This window comes from Canis lupus, chromosome 6, assembly GCF_011100685.1.
Source record: "Canis lupus familiaris isolate Mischka breed German Shepherd chromosome 6, alternate assembly UU_Cfam_GSD_1.0, whole genome shotgun sequence".
In the NCBI taxonomy this organism is placed as follows: domain Eukaryota; kingdom Metazoa; phylum Chordata; class Mammalia; order Carnivora; family Canidae; genus Canis; species Canis lupus.
This window is the reverse complement of record NC_049227.1, coordinates 28,432,114-28,452,815: the sequence shown is the minus strand read 5'-3', so window position 1 is coordinate 28,452,815 and position 20,702 is coordinate 28,432,114. Positions and strand designations below refer to the sequence as shown.

The window sequence follows — 20,702 nt, the reverse complement described above, 5'->3', positions numbered from 1 at the left end:
CCGCTTCCGCACCGCACCGCCCCTGTCGCAAAACCGACGCCCTTCTCTCCACCCCCCGCCGCGCCCGCCCGCCCGCCGTGGCCCCGCCCCTTCCTCCACCCCGCCCCCGCCGCCGCGTCCTCCCCGCGCGGGGCGTGCTGGGAACCCCGGGGGGGGCGGGGCCTCGCGGCCCTGCAGCCTCGTCAGGCTCAGTCCCCTCCCGATAAACCCCTAAATAGGGACCTTCCCAGGGGGAGACCCCGGCTTTTTGGGGCCAAAACCCCCTGCTTAGGGAGGCCTTCTCCCTGGCTTATCGTGGTGGAGTGGAAAGGAACCTGATAAGCGGAGAATGAGAGGGCTTGTGAGGTGGAGCCGGGCGGGGGGGTGGGGGTTGGAAAAAAACTTGCCAATCGGGATTTTGATACGATTGAGCTTTTTGGGTCTTTGGAGGGAAGGCGATTTAAACAGGATTTTGATGAAAAACGCGACGGTTTTGGCGCTCTCGCTGATGTGCGCGCGCGAGCTCCGCTCTCCCTGGTTCCCTCTGGTCACGTGATGGCTCTCTCGCTTGCTCTCTTTTTAAATTAAGGGATGCATAATTTGCGCAGCATCCTTCATCTACTGCAACCTAGTGGCGAGTGGAGAGAAAAATAACCGCCCGCGGGGCTTCCCGCGAGGTCCCGGTGGGGCCACTTCTTGCAAGAGGGTGACCCAGGGGGCAAACAAGGGAGGTGTGTGCCCAGGCTGTGTGCTGCACACTGGCTCCCCCTCCCACTAAGGGGTCCTCGTGTTTTCAGTTAGAAAACGTCATTTTTAAAAGCCCTGTAGCCCAGAGCCCGCTGCAAGTGCATGCAAACTTTTCAGGGATGGGGTAGGGGGAAGCACTACGAAGCCTGTAGGGGCTTGTGTTTTCGGTGGGTGGATGTGACATGCATGGTTGGGTTTTTTTTTTTTTGGCGGGGGGGGGGAAGGGAGGGTTGGTGCTTCACGGTCTTTTACCTGAAGTCATTAAAAAAAAAAAAAAAAAAAACCTAAGCATGAGACGGTCGCTTCCGAAACTGCCAACCGCTCCCTACTTCCTGTGGCTATTGAGAAAAACAAAACCCGCATCTAAATCGAGACATATTTAAGACGTGCAAGCTGAATCCGACCTACAAGTTCAATTCTGAAGTTTGCTGAGAAACAGATTCATTTTGCAGAAGAATAAGCCGAAATGGCCAAATGAGATTTTTTTTTTACCCCCCTGCAGGATGAGGCCATTTCATTAAACAATTTGGATTATGTTGCGGGGGCGGGGGGGGGGGGGCATTTCAGGGAAGCTGATACATCCCTGTAGGCATCCTTGTATAGTCCTATTGTGGAGGGCAAGATCAAACACGTAGCTGAAGCACCCTTTGTGCTTGATTTTCATTTTCCAGAAAGCAGATGACAAGCACACACATCATCTGCCTGCTTAGGTATTTATTACTGCTAAGTAAATCCTCATTGTGTCTGTGTGTGGGTATTATTTTCCAAGTGGGAATTAGAACAGATGAAAAAACAACCCAGTGTCTGTTTTTTTTTCTTCCTTTTTCTTTTTTCTTTCTTCTTTCTTTCTTTCTTTCTTCTTTCTTTCTTTCTTTCTTTCTTTATTTCTTTCTTTCTTTCTTTCTTTCTTTCTTTCTTTCTTTCCTTTTTTTCTCTTTCTTTCTCCCAAAGTACCAAATATGCTTCTCTTTAGAGGAGTTTTTTCTTTTTTATTCTGGTTGAGTATCTCTGAACACAGACCCAAGCAACTAAAAACATAACAAAAAGGAAACAAAGTGACTGTATTTTAAATTGCCTTTTAAAAAAAGTTGTTGGTGGTCACAAAATAATACAGAACAGACACATTTTGTTTGACTTTGCTTGGCATTCTTCCAAGTCCAGAGCTGTCCCTGATCTCAACAGGTTAAACTCCCTAAGTAAAGTGGAATCAATCCTACTACATGGAAAGTTAACGAAAAGTCTGAATCACAATTTTTAAGGAAATGCAGTTTTAGTGTTTTCTGTAGAAAACCAGCCTAAGCAGACCACCAGCCCTTGAAAGCAATTATGAAGTGAAAGCAATTTGATACTTGTGAAAGAGTGCTTTCCTATTTTTTTCCTAGGGGTTATTTTCTTAAATATAGTCTCTGTTAATCTTACTCTTATTTCTTTGCTGGCCAGACTCTTTTCCCAGAGAGTAACTTTTGGTTTTTCTATGTCCAAATTATAATCCTCACATTTATGAAACCAGGATGTTTTATTTTTGTGCTGCTTAAGAGGCCACTTTACATTCATTTCACCTCTTAAATTAACTTAGCTACCACTAATGGGGTTTCTCTCCCAGCAACTTCCCTTCCGCCCATGCTCGGTTTAGCGTTCCGAAATAATGAATTGTAATGGAAGGACGAAAGCAAGAGAAACTGAGCTCTCTGCTAATTCGTATCTAAAAGCTACAAGGAAAACACTGAATAGAAGAAGGAAAAAGTTTTAAAGTACACTGAATTTTCCTTTTATTGCAAAGGTTTTACCCAATAACAAACCCTTTCCCCTAAACTATTCCGAAGAGGACTTTCATCATTTCAACGCACTCCCTCTCGTCTTTATGGAAAATGAAGGAAATTGGAAACTAGCTACTTTAAGCGACTTAATGCCATTGAGGCAGGACTGGTAACTCATCAATTTGTGTTTCTGTTTATCTGTAAACTGGGAATGATTACTCCCTGCCCAGAGACCTCACGGAGTGGTGAGAGTCAAAATTCTTTTTTAACTTTTTTTTTTTTTTAATTTTTATTTATTTATGATAGTCACACAGAGATAGAGAGAGAGAGGCAGAGACATAGGCAGAGGGAGAAGCAGGCTCCATGCACCGGGAGCCCGATGTGGGATTCGATCCCGGGTCTCCAGGATCGCGCCCTGGGCCAAAGGCAGGCGCCAAACCGCTGCGCCACCCAGGGATCCCGAGAGTCAAAATTCTGAGGATGAAAGAGAGCATCAGAGGAAAAATGTCGAGAGGGTGTGAATGATTTTATTAGTGTTTGTGACCGGGATGGAAATTTCCTGAAAGACATGTTGGTACTTTCCTTAACTCTGTTGGTACAGGTAGTGAGGTTCCCTTTTGGGTCTGAGTTTCTTTAGGAACTTGAGGAGTCAAAACAAAGTCAAATTAGAAAAAGGCCATTCTTAACCAAGGCAGAGAGGCAGGAAGGATTCTAAAGATTGTGGCAGAAGGCCTCAAAATAGCTAAAAATCTCTTTGTCTCTAGGGAAGTGCTGAAGAGGGCTGGTGTAGGAGTCCAACAGACCCAGGTTTGAAGCCTGATTTGTTATTGCTAATTGGGACTCCTTGGGCAATGCATTTAATTTCCTGCACCTTTGTTTTCTCAACTTTAAAGTGAGAGCAATAGGGCAGCCCTGGTGGCCCAGTGGTTTAGGCCGCCTTTGGTCCAGAGCCTGATCCTGGAGACGAGGGATTGAGTCCCACATTGGGCTCCCTGCATGGAGCCTGCTTCTCCCTCTGCCTGTGTCTCTGCCTCTCTCTTGCTCTATGTCTGTCATGAATAAATAACATCTTAATAAAATGAGAGCAATAAGAGTGCTTTTCTGTCATTTTCATCTGGGTCTCAGCTCTGTTGTCACCTCCTTAGAGCAGCCTTCCCTCACCATCTAAAGTGACCCCTTCCAGCTCTTTTATCTCAAGTGACCTTGCACCTGAAATTACTCTTTCTGTTTGCTGGTGTAGTGTCTTGCTTTCTTAGCCACATAAGCCTTTTGAGGACTGGCATTTTGTTTGACATTTGTTGTGTCATAAGCCCGAGTGCTCAAATAAATATTTGTTGATGAACAGTTGGGATTGCTGTTATGAATAAGAAAACCCACATTTAAGAAGTCAGCCTTGTGGGGGCACCTGGGTAGCCTGTTGGTTGAGCATCTAACTTCGTTCGGCTTATGGTGTCATCATTGGGGTCCCTGGGAGGAGCCTACTTCTGCCTCTGCCTATATGCCTGTGTTTCTCATGTATAAATAAATAAAATCTTAAAAAAAAAAAAGGTTAACTTGTGCCTGACATACATAACCAATGAAGAAATCATGGTCACTTAACAGTTATATCAATTGTCTTTAACTGTGTGCCAGGCACTACCCTAGATGTTTTACAGACTCCAAATCTTGTCTCTGCATAATCCTATTAGGAGCCCCTATTTTATTTTATTATTTTATTTTATTTAGATTTAATCCACTTATTAATGAGAGACACAGAGAGGCAGAGACACAGGTATTGGGAGAAGCAGGCTCCATGCAGGGAACCCGATGCAGGCAGGAGTCGAACCCGGTTCTCCAGGATCACGCCCCGGGCCGAAGGCAGACGCCAAACCGCTGAGCCCCCCACCCCCCGGGCTGCCCAGAGCCCCCCTTTTATAGAAGAGGACACTGTCACCGAGAGTTTAAGTCACTTGCCAAGATCAACCAGCTAGTAGGAGCACAGCTAGAGTTCAAAGCCAGGCTCGGAGCCAAAGCCTTAGACGCGAAGTCTGCTGCCTTTGAAGAAGATAACGATGCTGAAATCTTTATCATGGGCGTAAAGGCCACATGGAGCATTGCTTGGCCTGAGCGGACCTGGATCTCTGTCCCTCCCAGCAGTTGGGGAAAAATTGCGAGCGGCGTCTAAGGGAAGGGAGTCGTATTTTCTCGAAGAGCGTGGCGCTCACGTCCGAGCCCGTCCCGGGATGCCCGGGGACCCGCCCGCACAGTCCCAGGCCGGCCAGGCCCCCGCCGCCCGCCGCCCGCCGCCGGGGGGAGCCGCCGCGTGGCCTCGCCGCGCCCGGGCCCTGGGGAAAAAAAAAAAAAAAAAAAAAAAAAGTTTCCAAACCGCGTTGCTGGGCGCTGATTGGCTGAGGCGAACGCGGTCCCGCGGCAGCGCAGCCAATGGCCGGCGGGGGTGGGGGCGGGGCCAGAGGCCCGGGCGGTGCAGTGCCCGCCGCCGCCGCCGCCGCCGCCCGTCCTCGCGGACCGCTCCCGGGTAAGTGCGGGGCTGCCGGGGCCGGGGCCGCCGCCACCGCCACCGCCACCGCCGGGAAGCCCTCCGGCACCGCCGCGCCTCCTGGCGGGGGACCCTTGCAGCGCCCCTCCCCGGCCGCCCGCGCTCCGCGGGTCCCGGCGCTGGGCTCAAAAATCCCGCTCTCCGGAGCCGCCTGCCTAACTTTGCGCCTTCCCAGCCTTGTGTCCTCGCGCCCAGCTCCTCGCCTTTGCCAACTTTCTTTCTCTCCCAGCGCTGGCCCGTCTCCCGACCTGCTGCCCTCCGCTCCCTCCGGCACTGCTCCCTTCTGCCCTCCTCGACCCCAGCCCCCGCGGCCCGGCTCCTCCGCCCTCCGCCCCTCCCACCCCCACCCCTACCCCTCCCGACTCTCCGCTCTTTTTTTTTTTTTTTTCCCCCTGTCTCATTCCCCCCCACCCCTTTTCCTCCTGCTGCCCCCGACTCCCCCCTCATTCCTCGTACTCCCCCTGCCCCCTCCAAACTCGTCCACTGCCCCTTGCTACTTCCACCCCTCAGTTCAGGCCTCCTTCCAAAAGCCTCCCCCCTCCTTGGCATCCATCTCCCTTGCCTTCGGGAACGTGTTTGGAACAGTCTCCTTCCCCCTGCTTTTTCTCAGATCTCTGCTGCAGGGAGGTTCAGATTTCTCCTGACTGCACTTTGGGGAAGGATTGGATAAAGGATGAAAACGCTTATTCTACAGTTTGAATGCAGTGCTGGGGCTTACCTGCCTCCCCGAGGTCATGGGAAATCCCGCCATCATCACCTTGACACCGCTTTTGGGGGGAAAGCAACCTTATCTTCTCCAGTCATCTCAAGTTCTCTGCCTCCTGAGGGTCTGAGCTTCCCAGATTTCTTTGTCCAGGGTTGGTACCAGGTTGTGCCTCTTTTCTACTTTTAGCCTCAAGGTCCCTTTTAACTTCCTTTCTAAAGAAATGGCCTTTACAGGGTGCACTGGGCAGAGATTTGTCATTTTCTATGCTAGTTTTGTTTCTGTATTCTTGGAGAGGACGGCCTTTTAGGACATGGATAGGGTGCTTTGAAGAGCAGTTGGATCCCGTTGACTAACTCCCAGAGCTGCTTATCTGACCCCACCACCACACTGCTATTTAACCAGGTTTGAAACTTAAATCTTTCCTCTTACTGTGTCCTTTGTGTAAGATTAGATCCTTGAAGTCTCAGGGGCCTCCGACTGGCATATTTTATCCTCTCATTTTGGATAATAGTTTAACTTGGCTTTTTCTGTTAGGATGTTATTTTTGTTTCCAAAGTGTGTTCTTTTGCCTCAGAACGTGTGAGCCCAGAGAGATTACACTCCCTTTCCTTACCAGATAATTTCTTGACAGGAGAGGGCCTGCATTCAGAAAGTTTGTGTCAGCAGCTAGGACTGTTTTTGCACCTAGTACTGATGTACGTGCTTTCTGCCTGCCTCTCCCAGCAGTGCCTTAAGTACTTAGTAGGTGTTTGGAAATGTTGGAGAAGGGATGGAGGAGAGGGAAACCAGGGTATGGAAAAAATCATTCCCTGGCATCTTGATTCAATAGAATAACCTTATCCTGAAACAATAGCCATTCTATTTTTTTTCATTCTATGTTTTGATCTGAGTGTAAGCTTTTTAAAATTTCAAAGGCAGCCTATGCTTGTTGTAAAAATCAATGCATACAGTAGTGTGTCTGGAACAGGTTTTTTTAAAGATTTTATTTATTAGCGTGGGTGGGGGCAGGGAGAGGGAGAAACAGCCTCCCCTCTGAGCAGGGAACCCCAACACGGGGCTCGATCCCAGGACCTGAGCCCAAGGTAGTTACTTAACCCCACTGAGCCACTGGGCACCCCTCCCCCTGCTCCCACCCCACAGGTCCTATCTCAGTGCCTACTTTACCCCCGCCTGGTACATGCTTCCAGATCCTTTTCATGTATGCAAAGAGAGCGACATACCTTTACAAACAAAACTGGCAACCTTCTTTCAACGTATCATGAGCTTTCTTCCATATTAGTTCATATGTTTCTTAACGACTACATAATTTTTCCCAGTCCTCTGCTGACAGTTGAGCTGCTCCAGTTTTCCACATCAGTGAATGATGGCATACACCCTTGAGTATATGTCCTTGCATGCCTATCTCAGTATTTTTGTAGGAAGATCATTATAGACTTGGAAGGTGCAGAGACAGAAGCCAGACTTGCTGACTCTTGACTGGTTTTGCCCCAGTGATGCCACTTCTGCAAAATGCAGGGCCTGCGTCATAACCTAGAAGCTGTTGAAGCACGTGCTGACGTTTGGCCAAGTCTTTCTGACCCTCCCTCTCCATTCAGCTCTTCCGTTTGTTTTGGTTGGGGAGGATGGAGGTTGGTGTGGAGGAGGGCGGTGCGTTAATTCTTGATAGTTTATCCATGTGTATTGTTCCTGACCAGCTGTGCTGGCTTTCTTCTAAGCGAAGAAAGGAGATTGCTTTTTTTTCTCTAGGGTTTCGAAAGCAAAGGTGTGTCGGGAGATCGAAGTTACGCAAAAAGGAGAACATAATTTTTGAACTTCTTGCTCCCAGCTTGTTCTTCCTTGCATGCTGTAGCATATACTTTCGAGGTGCCCATTGGATTTGTCCATAGAGCTCATGGGGCATGATGGCCTATTGAGAGCACAGGCTCAGAGGCAAAATGCCTAGAACACTTGTAGCACAAATGTAATAAATGCGTGTAGCACCCATTTTTAAGAGAGCGGGTACAGAGTTGTATATACCGAGACCTAGCATTAACCCGTGCCTGTCACAGTGCCTTTGAAGACCCTATGTGGGCCGGATGAAATGAGTGAATCTGACCTCTGAACATTCTCTTTGCAACCCCAAGGAGACCATGAACTTGAATTCAAAGGCCCTCCAGTCACCCCTCCCAACTTGCACTTGGTCTGGTTTGCCTCTAGCCATTCATTTGCACCTATGGAAATGGCCAAGGCATGCAGTGTTTCTACTCCAGCTTCTGCTTCTAGGAACCTAGTGATGTCTTGCTTACTCTTATAGTCAGATGGCTCAAAGGGGATAAACTTGAAGATAAGTTCTTACACACCCAGCACAGGGCAAACAGAAGGTGGTGGTTCAACTCAGTAAGGAGAGTCTTTCCAAGTCATCTTACCTGCTTTCTGTGGCAAAGAATAATGCACATTGGAACTGTGAGACATTTTCAAATGGCAAAGGAAGAATTGTACATTTTTAAGATTGTTTCAGTGTGAAGTTCAGCTGTTACTGCTTCTTAGTCTAGGATATATTTTTTTCTCTTCCCTAAGGATTGTTTTTAAAATGCACGGCGGTTTGGGTTGAAATGCCAAGCCTGTGGTTTTTGCCCTTTAGTTGAAGGAGCTACAGTTGGTTCAGGCTGTGACAGGAGCTCAGGTCTCTGCTTAGCTTCTCCCCACCAACTCCTGGCCCTGAAGTCCAAAATCAGTCCACCCATCAGCACCATTATAATTAAAGCCTCTCTTGCATTGGAAGTGCCTCCTAAAACATCTCAAATTCACTTCTTTCCCAAGGACTTTTAGTCCTCACTGGCCATGTTTTAAGAGTGCAGGATGAACCGTTATTAAACCCCAAGAACAGTATCAGATGATCCTTATCAAGTACACCTGAGGAGGGGGTCGTTTCCAACATGGTATCCTCTCCTGCCGCTTCCCACTAATGAGATGCCACACAGGTGCTGAGGGAGAGTGAGGTTTTCCTGACAAGCCTCTTAGAGATTTACAGATGTCAACTATAAACTAGTCTTCAGAGGTTTCTGCCTTCCTGCCTTTCCTTAACCTTACATCCCCTTCCTGTTAGTGGTCCCATATCTGTCTTCCCCTTCATTCATTCCACAAACATTTATTGAATGCCTAGTATATGCCAGGCACTGTTCTAGGCCTTGGGATAAAAAAGCAAGACCCAGAAGGCCGCTGTATTCAATCATTGACATTCCAGTGGGGGAAAATAAAAACAAAACTCAAAATGGTGAAATAAAACAAAGTAGGGGTTAATAGTGAAGAACCGGAGGGGATATTTGGTGGGATATTCAAATAAGGTCTCCCTGGGGAGGACATTTCAGCTGAGATGGAATGACAAGAAGGATATCTGGGCAGAGAGCTGAGGGAGAAGCAATCCAGGCAGAGAATAGCAAGTGCAAAAGCCCTGAGGTGGGAGCAAGTTTGATGTGTTCAAGGAACAGAAAGAAGGTAATGTGGTTTGCACCACATTGCTAATGAGGGGGACTAGGGTTGGGAATGTTTAGAGAAGTAGGAACTAATTACATTAAATATTGGACGTGATATTTTCCCAGATAGCAGGAAAAGTCGATTTACACCCATTGTTTTTAGTTCTCACTTTTTTGGCCTACTACACAGATTCCCATGCCATGCAGTTGAGACTGTACTCTACATAATGGCCACACGGTCCTCAGTTGCACAGGCTCTTGACACTAGAGGCGGTGGTTTGGGGATTTTGTATTGATGAGTTCTGGGGTCATTAGAGCTTAAGGCTTGAGCAAGGAGTACCAGACCTGAGTTTATCCTTACCTGCTGCGATGTTAATTACTGTTATTTACACTCCAGGTGCTCTGTTCTTTTTACTTTCAGCAAATGACATCTTTCACTACTTACCTTAATCAGGATCTCCATGGCAGGAATCCAATCCTAACTGGTATAATCAAGAAAGGTTGTTGGCGATCTCTCATAACCTTAAATCAAGTATGACTGGATCCAGGTGTTCAAATGATATCATCAGGACCCAGTGTCTCCACCTCTTGGCCCTGCTTTCCTCTGTTTTGGCTTCCTTCTCTTATGATGGAGGGATGATCTCTGGCAGCTCCAGGCTTACCTCCTACCGTCTTACCCTAGTGGAAAGAGTTTCTTTTTTCTCCCAGCTTTATGGAGATATAATTGACAAATAACATTGTGTAAGTTTAAGGCATATAGCATGATGGTTTGATAAACATGTATATTGTGAAACCATTACCACAATAAGGTTAGCTAACACTTCCAGAGTGTCTTTTTTTTTTTTTTTTAAGATTTTATTTATGTATTCATGAGAGACACAGAGGCAGAGACATAGGCAGAGGGAGAAGCAGGCTCCATGCAGGGAGCCCCATGTGGGACTCCATCCAGGGACTCCAGGATCATGCCTTGGGCAGAAAGCAGACGCTCAACCGCTGAGCCACCCAGGCATCCCCCAGAGTGTCTTTCTTGATGGCTCTGCGAAAGCCCAAGACCTGGACACTGGTTTGCTCAGTTTGGGTAAGGGCCAGCCCTGAACCAATCATTGGCCTAGTTTGGGTTTGACCTGCCCCTGTCATTGGCTCTGCTTGGGTAAGGGCCAGCCCTGAACCAATCAATGACTTAGTTTGGTTTCAACTTGCCACTGTCATTGGTTCTCCTTGGGTTAAGGGCCAGCCCTGAACCAACATTGGCCCGCCTCTGAGCCAGTTACTGATGCTGGAGGCATCCGTCCAATCATGTGTCTCCTAGATGCTGGTGCGAAGTACATCTGAATTACATGGAATGAGTATAGGGTTGGTTTTCCTAAGATTGGGGTGGTGTTCCAGAAAGCTGGAAGAAGAAATACTGGATAGGAAAAAAATCAACAAATGTACGGCTTTCTACTCTGTCCAGCTTTTCTGCTTTCATCCAGCTTTCAGAGAAATTCTGTTCCCCAGAAGGTGGTAGGTGGGGAATAGGGCATCTTGTCTCTGAATCTGGGAAGGGAGAGAAATTAGCAAGATGTGAGTACAGGTACTAACAAATCTAGTTATAAATAAGGACTGTGCTCCAATATATGTGTGTGTGTGTGTGTGTATATCTATATATATATATATATTTTTTTTTTTTGCCAGGGATCCAGAAGTTGGTGATTGTGTCCATGTCAACTCTAACATATTTAGCTGAATGACTCATATTTGTAGTAAAAAATACAGCTTGTTATGGACGCCTGGGTGGCTCAGTTGGATAAGCATCCGACTCTTGATTTCAGCTCAAGTTATGATCTAAGGGTCCTGAGATGGAGCCCCAAGTTGGTTTCCATGCTCTGAGCTGGAGCCTGCTTAAAATACTCTCTCCTTCTGCAGTGCTTGCTCTCACGTGCGGTGTCTCTCTCAAAAAGAAAAAAAAAAAAAATACAGTTATACCTTGCAAAGTGAGGGGTTGCGTTCATTCTTTTGTCCCTAAGGACACCACATTGTGAGCTCCCTTGAGGGAAGGAAGGGACCTTGGAGACCTCTCATTTGGATTCCTGATGAACTTTTGACAAGCTCAGAGCCTTAAATTCAGAGAATAAGCTGTTACGTGGAGAGGCTTTACCAGCAGGGAGTCTGTGAATTGCCAGCTGTTCCCCAGCCTCTGCTCTGGGTGTCTCCAAGTCCTTGGAGCCAAGGCCCATTCCCACCCCCTGCTCTCTAGCTACTCTCCCGTTTGTCTGCTTCTCACACCCAGCTCTCCAAAATTCCCTCTACTTCCTCTTCTTCGCCTCCTCGTAACTCCACCCAATTTATTCCTCCTCCCCCCTCCAATGTGTTGAAACTACTCTTGCCCACATCACCAGTGACCGACATTTCGCTAAGTCTCCTGGGTATTTTCCAGTCCTTATCTTAGTTTCTCTGTTGTAGCATGGATACTGTGGAACGTTCCTGCTTTTCCCCTTGACACCATCTATTCCCAGGGGCTCACTGTCTGGTTCTTGTCTCTTCATTGGTCCTCTATCTCCTAAGATTACTGTTTCTTTCTTTGCCTACCAGTCAAACGTTGGCATTCCTCAGAGTTCCATAAATAGTCCTCACTAGATTCTCCAGCAGTTCCATCACAAGAAAAAGGGAAGAAGCAGCTACAGGCTCAGGACTCTTAAGTTTGTGTCACCCTAGAGTTTCAGATCTTTTGCTTCTGGATGTGTCACAAGCATGTCAAACTAGAAATGTCCTAAACTGGCCTCATTATTCTCATGCCCTGAAGACTTTCCTTCTCATATTCTTTATTACTGGTGATGGGGATGGTGGTATACCAGTTGTCTAACTAGAACCTCAGGCGATGTCCTCACCTCTTTCCCCCCTCCCTTGGCAACCCCTCTCTCCCCATGAAATGAATACAGTCTTGGTAGTTTTGTCAATTTGTGGAATGTAATGTGGGTGGGCTGTATTTTGTCTGGGTTTAGTTTCAGTTTTTGGCAATGTTTTATCATTTAATCCAACATAAAATCCAGGAGGTTCCCCCCCCCCCCCCCCCATTAAAGCTCATCTATTTACGGGCACCTGGGTGGCTCAGTCTTAGTTTAAGCGTCTGCCTTTGGCTCATGTCCCAGAGTCCTGGGATTGAGCCCCATGTGTGTCCGATACCCTGCTCAGTGGGGAGTCTGCTTCTCCCTCTGACCCTCCCCCTGTTCATGCACTCCCTCTCGTGCTCTGCACACACTCTCTCTCTAGTAAATCTTAAAAAAGATCAGCTATTTAACCAGATATGGGTAATAATATTAAAGCTTTCTCTCCTAGACACCATGCCACAAGGAGAGTGACCTCTTCCTTTGTTTTCACAATGGAAGACTCGGGAAAGACTTTCAGTTCTGAGGAGGAAGAAGCGAACTACTGGAAAGATCTGGCTATGACCTACAAGCAGAGGTCAGTCTTCCAAAGTCGACCCTGCTTTTTCTTCCCATTGGGGTGGCAGCAACCATGTGTTTTGTGGCCTCTTAAGTGACAAGCACTGTAAAGGACCTTACACACACTCTGTCCATTAAATCTCAAACTGCCTCCTGAGGAAACAATTATTACCCCATTTTGCAAATGAGGAACTGAGCCTCCGGGAAGGCAAATAAACTTGCCCACCAAGGTCACACAGGCAGTAAGTGGCTTGGCTAGAATGTGAGTGCCAAAGCCTAGGGTCCTAAGCAAACTGCTGTCTGTGCTCCTTCCCATCTTATTTTCTGGCAGGATTTTATCCGTTCCAGATGCCATATCTGGTCATTCCCCCACGCAAGAGGAAAGAACCTCTCCCTGTGCCTGACAATATGGGCTGTTGCAGATTTTAGATCTGAAGCCAACAATTCAGTGTCCCTATCTGGGAGTAGAGTGTGTGTATGTGTGTGTGTTCAGCATTGTTTCTTTGTTTCTCATGGACTCTTTTACTCTCCACCTGGAGGTCTTATTCCAGTTCCTCTAATTTCCTTATTCTTACTTGGACTTAAAGATAATTCAGATTTAATATTAAAAAAAAATGTTGCTTGACTTTTAAGGCTTGAGGACCTGGAATTGAGTGTCTGGGGGTGGGTGGGGGCACATTGCAGCCGTGGGGATAAGCAAACATTTATATTAGATCCAATTTCTGCTTACAAGTAAATCTGCAGAGGGCATGCAATCCTAAGTCTATTTATCCACGTTGAGTTTAAAAACAAAATACGTTGAATGAATGAGCGGAGGGTGGGTTGGTAAAGAAATGGCTTTGGAGTCAGAGTCAGGAACACCTAGGTTCAGGTCTGAGCTCTGCTTCTGACTCCTATGACCTTGAGACAAGTTACTCAGCTCAGCCTTATCTGTAAAATGAGGGTAAGGAGAGTTTCTGCCTCAAAAGGTCTGCATAACACTCAGCAGCACGGTAGGTGCTCAGTAAATGATTGCCTGACACAGCTGGGAATTTTTTAGGGCAGAGAACACGCAGGAGGAACTCCGAGAATTCCAGGAGGGAAGCCGCGAATATGAAGCTGAATTGGAGACGCAGCTGCAACAGATTGAAACCAGGAACAGGGACCTCCTGTCGGAGAATAACCGCCTTCGTATGGAGCTGGAAACCATCAAGGTGAGAGGAAATAGCAGGTCTAGACAGCCTTCCCGCCTGGTGTGTGTGCTTGGGAAAGTGAGCCCTGCCGTGGGAGGCCAGCCTGCTGGCCTGCTGGGTGCATATGGTAGTAGAACTCTTTTTTTTGCCCCTGTTGGGAGGAGCTCTATGAGAAACGAGTCACACATGTGTCCACATGGTCATCCTTAGCTATCTACCACAACCCCCCAAGGCATATGAAAGGTAGATGTTCTTATTTATTTATTTATTTATTTTTTTATTTTTTTTTTTTTTAATTTTTTTTTTAAGGTATTTATTTATTTATTTGTGATAGTCACAGAGAGAGAGAGAGGCAGAGACACAGGCAGAGGGAGAAGCAGGCTCCATGCACCGGGAGCCCGACGTGGGATTCGATCCCGGGTCTCCAGGATCGCGCCCTGGGCCAAAGGCAGGCGCCAAACCGCTGCGCCATCCAGGGATCCCTTATTTATTTATTTTTAAGATTTTATTTGTTTGAGAGAAAGAGACAGCACGAGCTGGGGGAGGGGCAGAGGGAGAGAGAGAAGCAGACTCCCCACTGAGCAAAGAGCCCAACGCAGGGATTGATCCCAGGACCCTGAGATCATGACCTGAGTGAAGGCAGAAGCTTAACCAACTTGAGCCACTGTGGTGCCCAAAGATAGACATTTTTAGAGTATAGGGTGTCACTAGATCTGCTCATCATTGTATTGTACAAGGCCTAGGTTATGCTGCCCATTGTGGTAGCCCCCAGCCACCTGTGGCCATTGACATTTTAAGTTAATTAAAATAAAGAAATTTAATCCCCAATTATCCTAGCTATATTTCAACTGTTAAACAGCTCCATGTCTCTAGTGGGTATCATTATTGGACAGAGAGGGGTGGAATATTTCCATCATTACAGAAAGTTCTATAGGACGGTGCCAGTCTAGAGCAGGTTTCTTAGCCTGGACACTCCTGACTTTTGAGGTCCAGTAGCTTTCTGTGAAGTTTTGCATTGTAGGGTGTTTAATAGCATCCCTGGTCTCCACCCACTGGATGCCAGGAGCACCCCCCCCCCCCACCCCGATGATGACAACCAGAAATACCTACAGATGTTGCCAAGTATCTAGAGCATCACTGGTTCCAAGAGTAAAGACTGCCTTTTGGACATTTTATAGGGCTTAGCAGATAATCACTCATACAGTGCCCTGGAGACCGGCTCTCAGCCCTCACTGCCAGGCTGGATCACCTTGCTAGTTTCATGAATATTAGGCCTGTAGGATCCCTGGGTGGCTTAGCGGTTCAGCAGGTTAAGCGTCTGCCTTAGGCCCAGGGCATAATCCTGGAGTCCCAGGATCGAATCCCACATCACTCCCTGCAGGGAGCCTGCTTCTCCCTCTGCCTATGTCTCTGCCTCTCTCTCTCTGTCTCTCATGAATAAATAAATCTTAAAAAAAAATCAGGCCTGAATCTACCTCTGCCCTGAGGTTCCTGGTCTGAATGTATTTGGGGGGGCACCTAGCATGTCGCATGTCTTTTTTAAGATTTATTTATTTGTTTTAGAGATAGAGTGAGCAAGGAGAGGGCCTGAAGGGGAGAGAGAATCCTGAAGCAGACTCCCTGCTGAGCACGGAGCCTAATGCAGGGATAGATCCCAGGACCCAGAGATCACAACCTGAGCCAAAATCGAGTCGACCACTTAACTGACTGAGCCACCAGGCACCCCTTCAGTTTTTAAAAATAAAGCTCCCCTTGTAAATTTTAATGAGGTGTTAGAGGAAAGAACCAAGGGTAAGGTATGGTGGATAGTGAAGGGAGATGCACTCCTGGTATTCCGGAAGCTCTGTGAAGAAGACAAACCTAACCCCAAAAAGCACTTAAGATACCCAATTACATAGTACTGACCAGGAGATCCTTCTGAGAAAGGTCTTCATGAGCTGGAGACAGCTTCATGGGGAAGCTGGGAAGGATTTGATCTGATGGTTGAAGGTGAGGGGAGTCTGTGTGCGTGTGTGTGTGTGTGTGTGTGTGTGTGTGTGTGCATAGCCAGCAGGTTAAGGTGTAGGGGTTAGTGAAGAGTTAATCTGGACCTTCCATAAACACAGGAATGGGTATCAAGCAGACTTGAGAATCCTGGCTTTAGTAGTGCATGGGAAAAAGTGGAACCAGCCAGTGGGTTGGGGATTGAGGGTTGGGGAGGGGCAGAGGAAAGATCCCAAAGACCTCAGAGCTGAGCATAAGCTTTTTATGTTGTAGACCACAGAGCCCACACTGGCCATCTACAGATCAATCTGGCCCACAGATGTTTTCGCCTGTTAGCCTTTGGTGGTTTTTATTCAACATTTTGTCATGACAGTTTTCATGCTCACAGCAAGTTTGAAAGACTTTTCCAGTGGCCATCGGTTTATCTGCCACTGAGGCTCTACTAATAACCTTTGCCATGCTTGACTTTTTATTACCTATCATATCCATCTATCAATCTAGTTTTCTGATGGAGTTCAGAGTGACTTATATCTATACACTTGCCCGTCAATACTTCAGCATGCTATTATTTTTAAAGATTTTATTTGTTCATGAGAGACACACAGAGGCAGAGACATAGGCAGAGAGAGAAGCAGGCTCCCCTGCAGGGAGCCCGATGAGGGACTTGATCCCAGGACCCCAGGATCACGCCCTGAGCCAAAGCCAGATGCTCAACCACTGAGCCACCCAGGCGACCTTCAGCATGCTGTTATTCCCTAGAGTTGAGGGTTTGTTTACAGTTTATTCTTTTGGTAATAAAATTTACATCTTTTAGTGTTTTTTGTTTTGTTTTGCTTTTTTTTTTTTTAAGATTTTATTTATTCATAAGACACAGAGAGAGGCAGAGACATAGGCAGAGGGAGAAGTAGGCTTCCTGTGGGGAAGCCCTGAATCCCAGGGCCCTGGGATCACGACTGAGCTGAAGGAAGATACACAACCACTGAGTCACCCAGGTGTCCGTCTTTAATGTTTTTTAAAGATTTTATTTATTTAGAGAGAGAGCGTGGATGTGTGTGGAGAGTGCAGCAGAGGGAGAGAATCTCAAGCTGAATCCACGCTGAGTGCAGAGCCCACGTGGGGCTCAGTCTCAACACTGATGTCATGACCTGAGCCAAAATGAAGAGTAAGATGCTTGACGGACTGTGCCACTCAGATGCCCCTACTTAAGTACTTAATATTCAAAGTTGTGAGGCTTTGTATAAAAATCTGGATTGCTGACTCCCTTTGAGAACCAGCAGATCTGGCCATACCAGGCCTGCAATGTTCCACACCAACAAAACACCACGTAGTGGTTGCCGAGACAGAGCCACTGTTCACCAGTCCATCTGAGTTCCCACAACCATCCCCCACCTCCATTTCTGACACTGAGGTATAAGTGTCCCTTGTTTTCTCTACACCTGGCCCACATCACTCATTTGATTAACAACCTGACCCCTGCCATAGGCACTAAGGAATCATTCCCATGCTTAACTTGGAAGGGACTCAGGGACGCAAGAAGCAGCGTGGAAGTAAAATCTGTGAACCAGAGTCGGGAGAGGGAACAGGCCTTCCATGGAGGCAGGCTCATACTGCGCAATTATGAAGTAACTGCTTCCCAACAGAGCCCTTGAACCTGCAGAAGACCTCTTCATGACAGCCACATGATAGATGCATGAGGTGCAGAGCATAGAGCCGGGAAAGAAATAGAAATGCAGGGAAATAGGATAACTGCTGCCAGGGGGGTTCCTGGCTGGCTCCACTGTTGGAGCATGCGACTCTGGGTCTCAGGGTTGTGAGTTCGAGCCCCATGCTGGGGTATAGATTACTTTAAAAATAAATAAACTGCTGCCAGCAAGTATCTGTCAGTAACTCAGAGAAATGTATTCAACTCAGTCAGACTTCTTGACAACTGGCTTATTCATCACAAATTGAACAAAAAGGCCTGTAAGAGATCAAACAGAGCATCTGTTGAGGCCTCCATCAGCTGACAGCTTATTATAATTAACCCCAAATGAAAGCACAATATTTAGCAATGGCTTTTCATGTCCCTAAGTTCAAAGGGCATCATTTGAATCTTTATGCCGGTGGAGAAGCCCCTTAACTACATCATCTTGGAAGCTGCATTTGAATTTAGGTTACTGACCTAGGATCTTCTACGCTTCTGTTTTATTTGGTGATGCACCCTGATAAAGGGTGTGAAGCCATCAGAGCCAGCCCTGGGAATTTTCCCGGGCGTGGGGCTTGGTCGGCCCCTCCTTGCCTGAGTGGAGATGCTTCCTGTGCTCCCGGCCAGGAAACAGAGTATCAGAGGGGACCGAGCAGCGAGGATGTGGAATGCCCTCCCTGTCAGCGCCTTGTAAATGATCTACTTGTTCCGTGGGAGCCCTTCTCCCACGGTGCTCTCACCACACCTCTCTGGCCCAGGCACCATTATGTCACTCTCCTGACGCATCCAGATTAGCAACACCTTTGTTTACTTGATTGAGGAGAGAGGAGTTCATCTGTTTTTCAAACTTCCTTTTTTCCTTTTTTTAAGATTTTATTTTTTAAGTCCTCTCCACACCCAGTGTGGGGCTTGAACTCACAACCCTGAGATCAGGAGTTGGATGCTCCACCAACTGAGCCAGCCAGGACCCCTCAAACTTTCTAAGTAGACTTTGGGCCTTTCCTGTGGGAAGTGTTTTCTTTTTTTTTTTCTTTTTTTTTTTTTTCTTTTTTTTTATTGGTGTTCAATTTACTAACATACAGAATAACACCCAGTGCCCGTCACCCATTCACTCCCACCCCCCGCCCTCCTCCCCTTCTACCACCCCTAGTTCGTTTCCCAGAGTTAGCAGTCTTTACGTTCTGTCTCCCTTTCTGATATTTCCCACACATTTCTTCTCCCTTCCCTTATTTTCCCTTTCACTATTATTTATATTCCCCAAATGAATGAGAACATATAATGTTTGTCCTTGCTTCAACGTGGATGGAACTGGAGGGTATTATGCTGAGTGAAGTGTTTTCTTTTGTGTGTAGATGAAGGGAAAGCAGTAGGGGTGTTGGGTGAAGGAAGGTGATTTGAAAGAGAAGCCTGAGCAGAGTGTGTGTGTGTGTGTGTGTGTGTGTGTGTGTGTGTGTGTACGACCAGTCAATACCTGTGTGTTCTGGAAGGAAATGTTGGAGGGCAATTTAGTATAGTTGTTTTAAGAGCACAAGCCTGGGGATCCCTGGGTGGCTCAGCGGTTAACCATCTGCCTTTGGCCCAGGACATAGTCCTGGAGTCGTGGGATCGAGTCCCACATCGGGCTCCCTGCATGGAGCCTGCTTCTCTCTCTGCCTATGTTTCTGCCTCTCTCTCTCTCTGTCTCTCATGAATAAATAAATGAAATCTTAAAAAAAAAAAAAAAAAAAGCACAAGCCCTGGGGCACCTGGTTGGTTCAGTGGTTGAGTGTCTGTCTTTGTCTCAGATCGTGATCCCTGTGTCCTGGGATTGAGTCCTGCATGGGGCTCCTTGCAGGGAGCCTGCTTCTCCCTCTGTCTATGTCTCTGCTTCCCTCGATGTGTTCTCTCATGAATGAATAAATAAAACCTTTTTTTTTTTTTTAAATTAAGAGCACAAGCCCTGGTGGCCCAGACTGGATCTTGGCTCAGTCATTAGCTCCCAGTTGGCTTTGGGTTAATGAAGAAGCCTCAGTTCACATCTCTGAAGTGGCATTAAATGGGCCAATATAAGTACTGTCGTGAGCCCAGAAGCTGACCCAGAGTAAGCATGCGATGAATGTTAGCTGCTGAAATTGAGCAGCAGCAGATCGCAAAGTCATTTGACTATTTTTTGCCTTGGAAAGCACTAGTCAGATGACACTGAGCTACTTTTGGTAATTATTACTATTGTTATTTTTAAAGATTTTATTTATTTATTCATGACAGACACAGAGAAGCAGAGACACAGGAAGAGGGAGAAGCAACTTTTGGTAATTAATAACAAGTTGTGGGGTTTTTTTGTTTTGTTTTGTTTTCCTTCCTTCCTTCCCTCCCTCCCACAAAGGTCTAGAAGTCCCTTCTAACTCCCCCATGCTGCAGGGGCGTGTCCTGGATCACAAAGTTAGAACAGTTGTCAGACTAAGTTCATGGTTTCCTGCTCTTAGGGCGAGGCACAAGCATCCAAAGTCATTGTGATTCCTGATACACGATCCAGGGATGTCACATGAAGTAGATTTGGGTTGCCCTTGTGGATGAGAGTTGGAGAAGTTTGTGTGGCTTTCTATGGTTGTGGATGCTTTGAGCAAAATAATTGCTTTGAAGATTGTCAGGGGCTTCTTAACACCCAGAGGCTGCAGGGACCGAGTTCTGGAGGGGGCAGGATGCAAGATGCTACGGGGCCAGGAGACAGGAAGCACTTGGAATATAACAGCTTTGAATGGTGGCTCCCTGTTCTTGCCGTCTGCCCTCACATGGTCATGATCCATGTGGAGAGAAGGTTCTGCTGGCTGATCTTAGGCTTGTCCCCAGGCTGTGGCAGGAGGCTGCTAGAATGTCTGGGGCCTCCTTGTGAGGATGAGGTGAAGACTGGTCCCATAAAGATCCTATAATAAGGGAGAGCTAAATCCCCTAAATAAATCAGGATGCTGCTGAACTGCACACATAGGGAGAAATGGATGTTCATGTGCTAAAAGCAACAGTGTTCGGGGTACCCAGGGGGCTCAGTTGGTTAAGCGGCTGCCTTTGGCTCAGGTCATGATCCCAGGGTCCTGGGATGGAGCCCTACATCGGGCTCTCTGCTCAGTGGGAAGTTTGTGTCTCCCTCTGCCCTTCACCCCACTCATGCTCTTGCGTGCGCTCGCTCTCTCTCTCTCTCTCTCAAATAAATAAAATCTTAAAAAAAAAAAAACACCAAAACAACAACAAAACACAACAGTGTTTTCCAGCAGGAAAATGTATGTTCAAGGA

At 47.1% G+C, this 20,702-nt stretch overlaps 1 protein-coding gene across 1 annotated transcript in view; it reads left to right on the top strand.

Annotated features, from left to right (window-relative positions):
- Positions 1 to 4,983: 4,983 nt before the first annotated feature.
- NDE1 (nudE neurodevelopment protein 1) overlaps positions 4,984 to 20,702 on the top strand; it is a 42,918-nt gene continuing 27,199 nt past the window's right edge. The window contains exons 1-3 of the mRNA NM_001252172.1: positions 4,984 to 4,998; positions 12,493 to 12,618; positions 13,639 to 13,792. Of these exons, the coding sequence (NP_001239101.1) occupies positions 12,536 to 12,618; positions 13,639 to 13,792 (237 nt within the window). The 5' untranslated portion in view covers positions 4,984 to 4,998; positions 12,493 to 12,535. The remainder of the gene's footprint in view (positions 4,999 to 12,492; positions 12,619 to 13,638; positions 13,793 to 20,702) is intronic.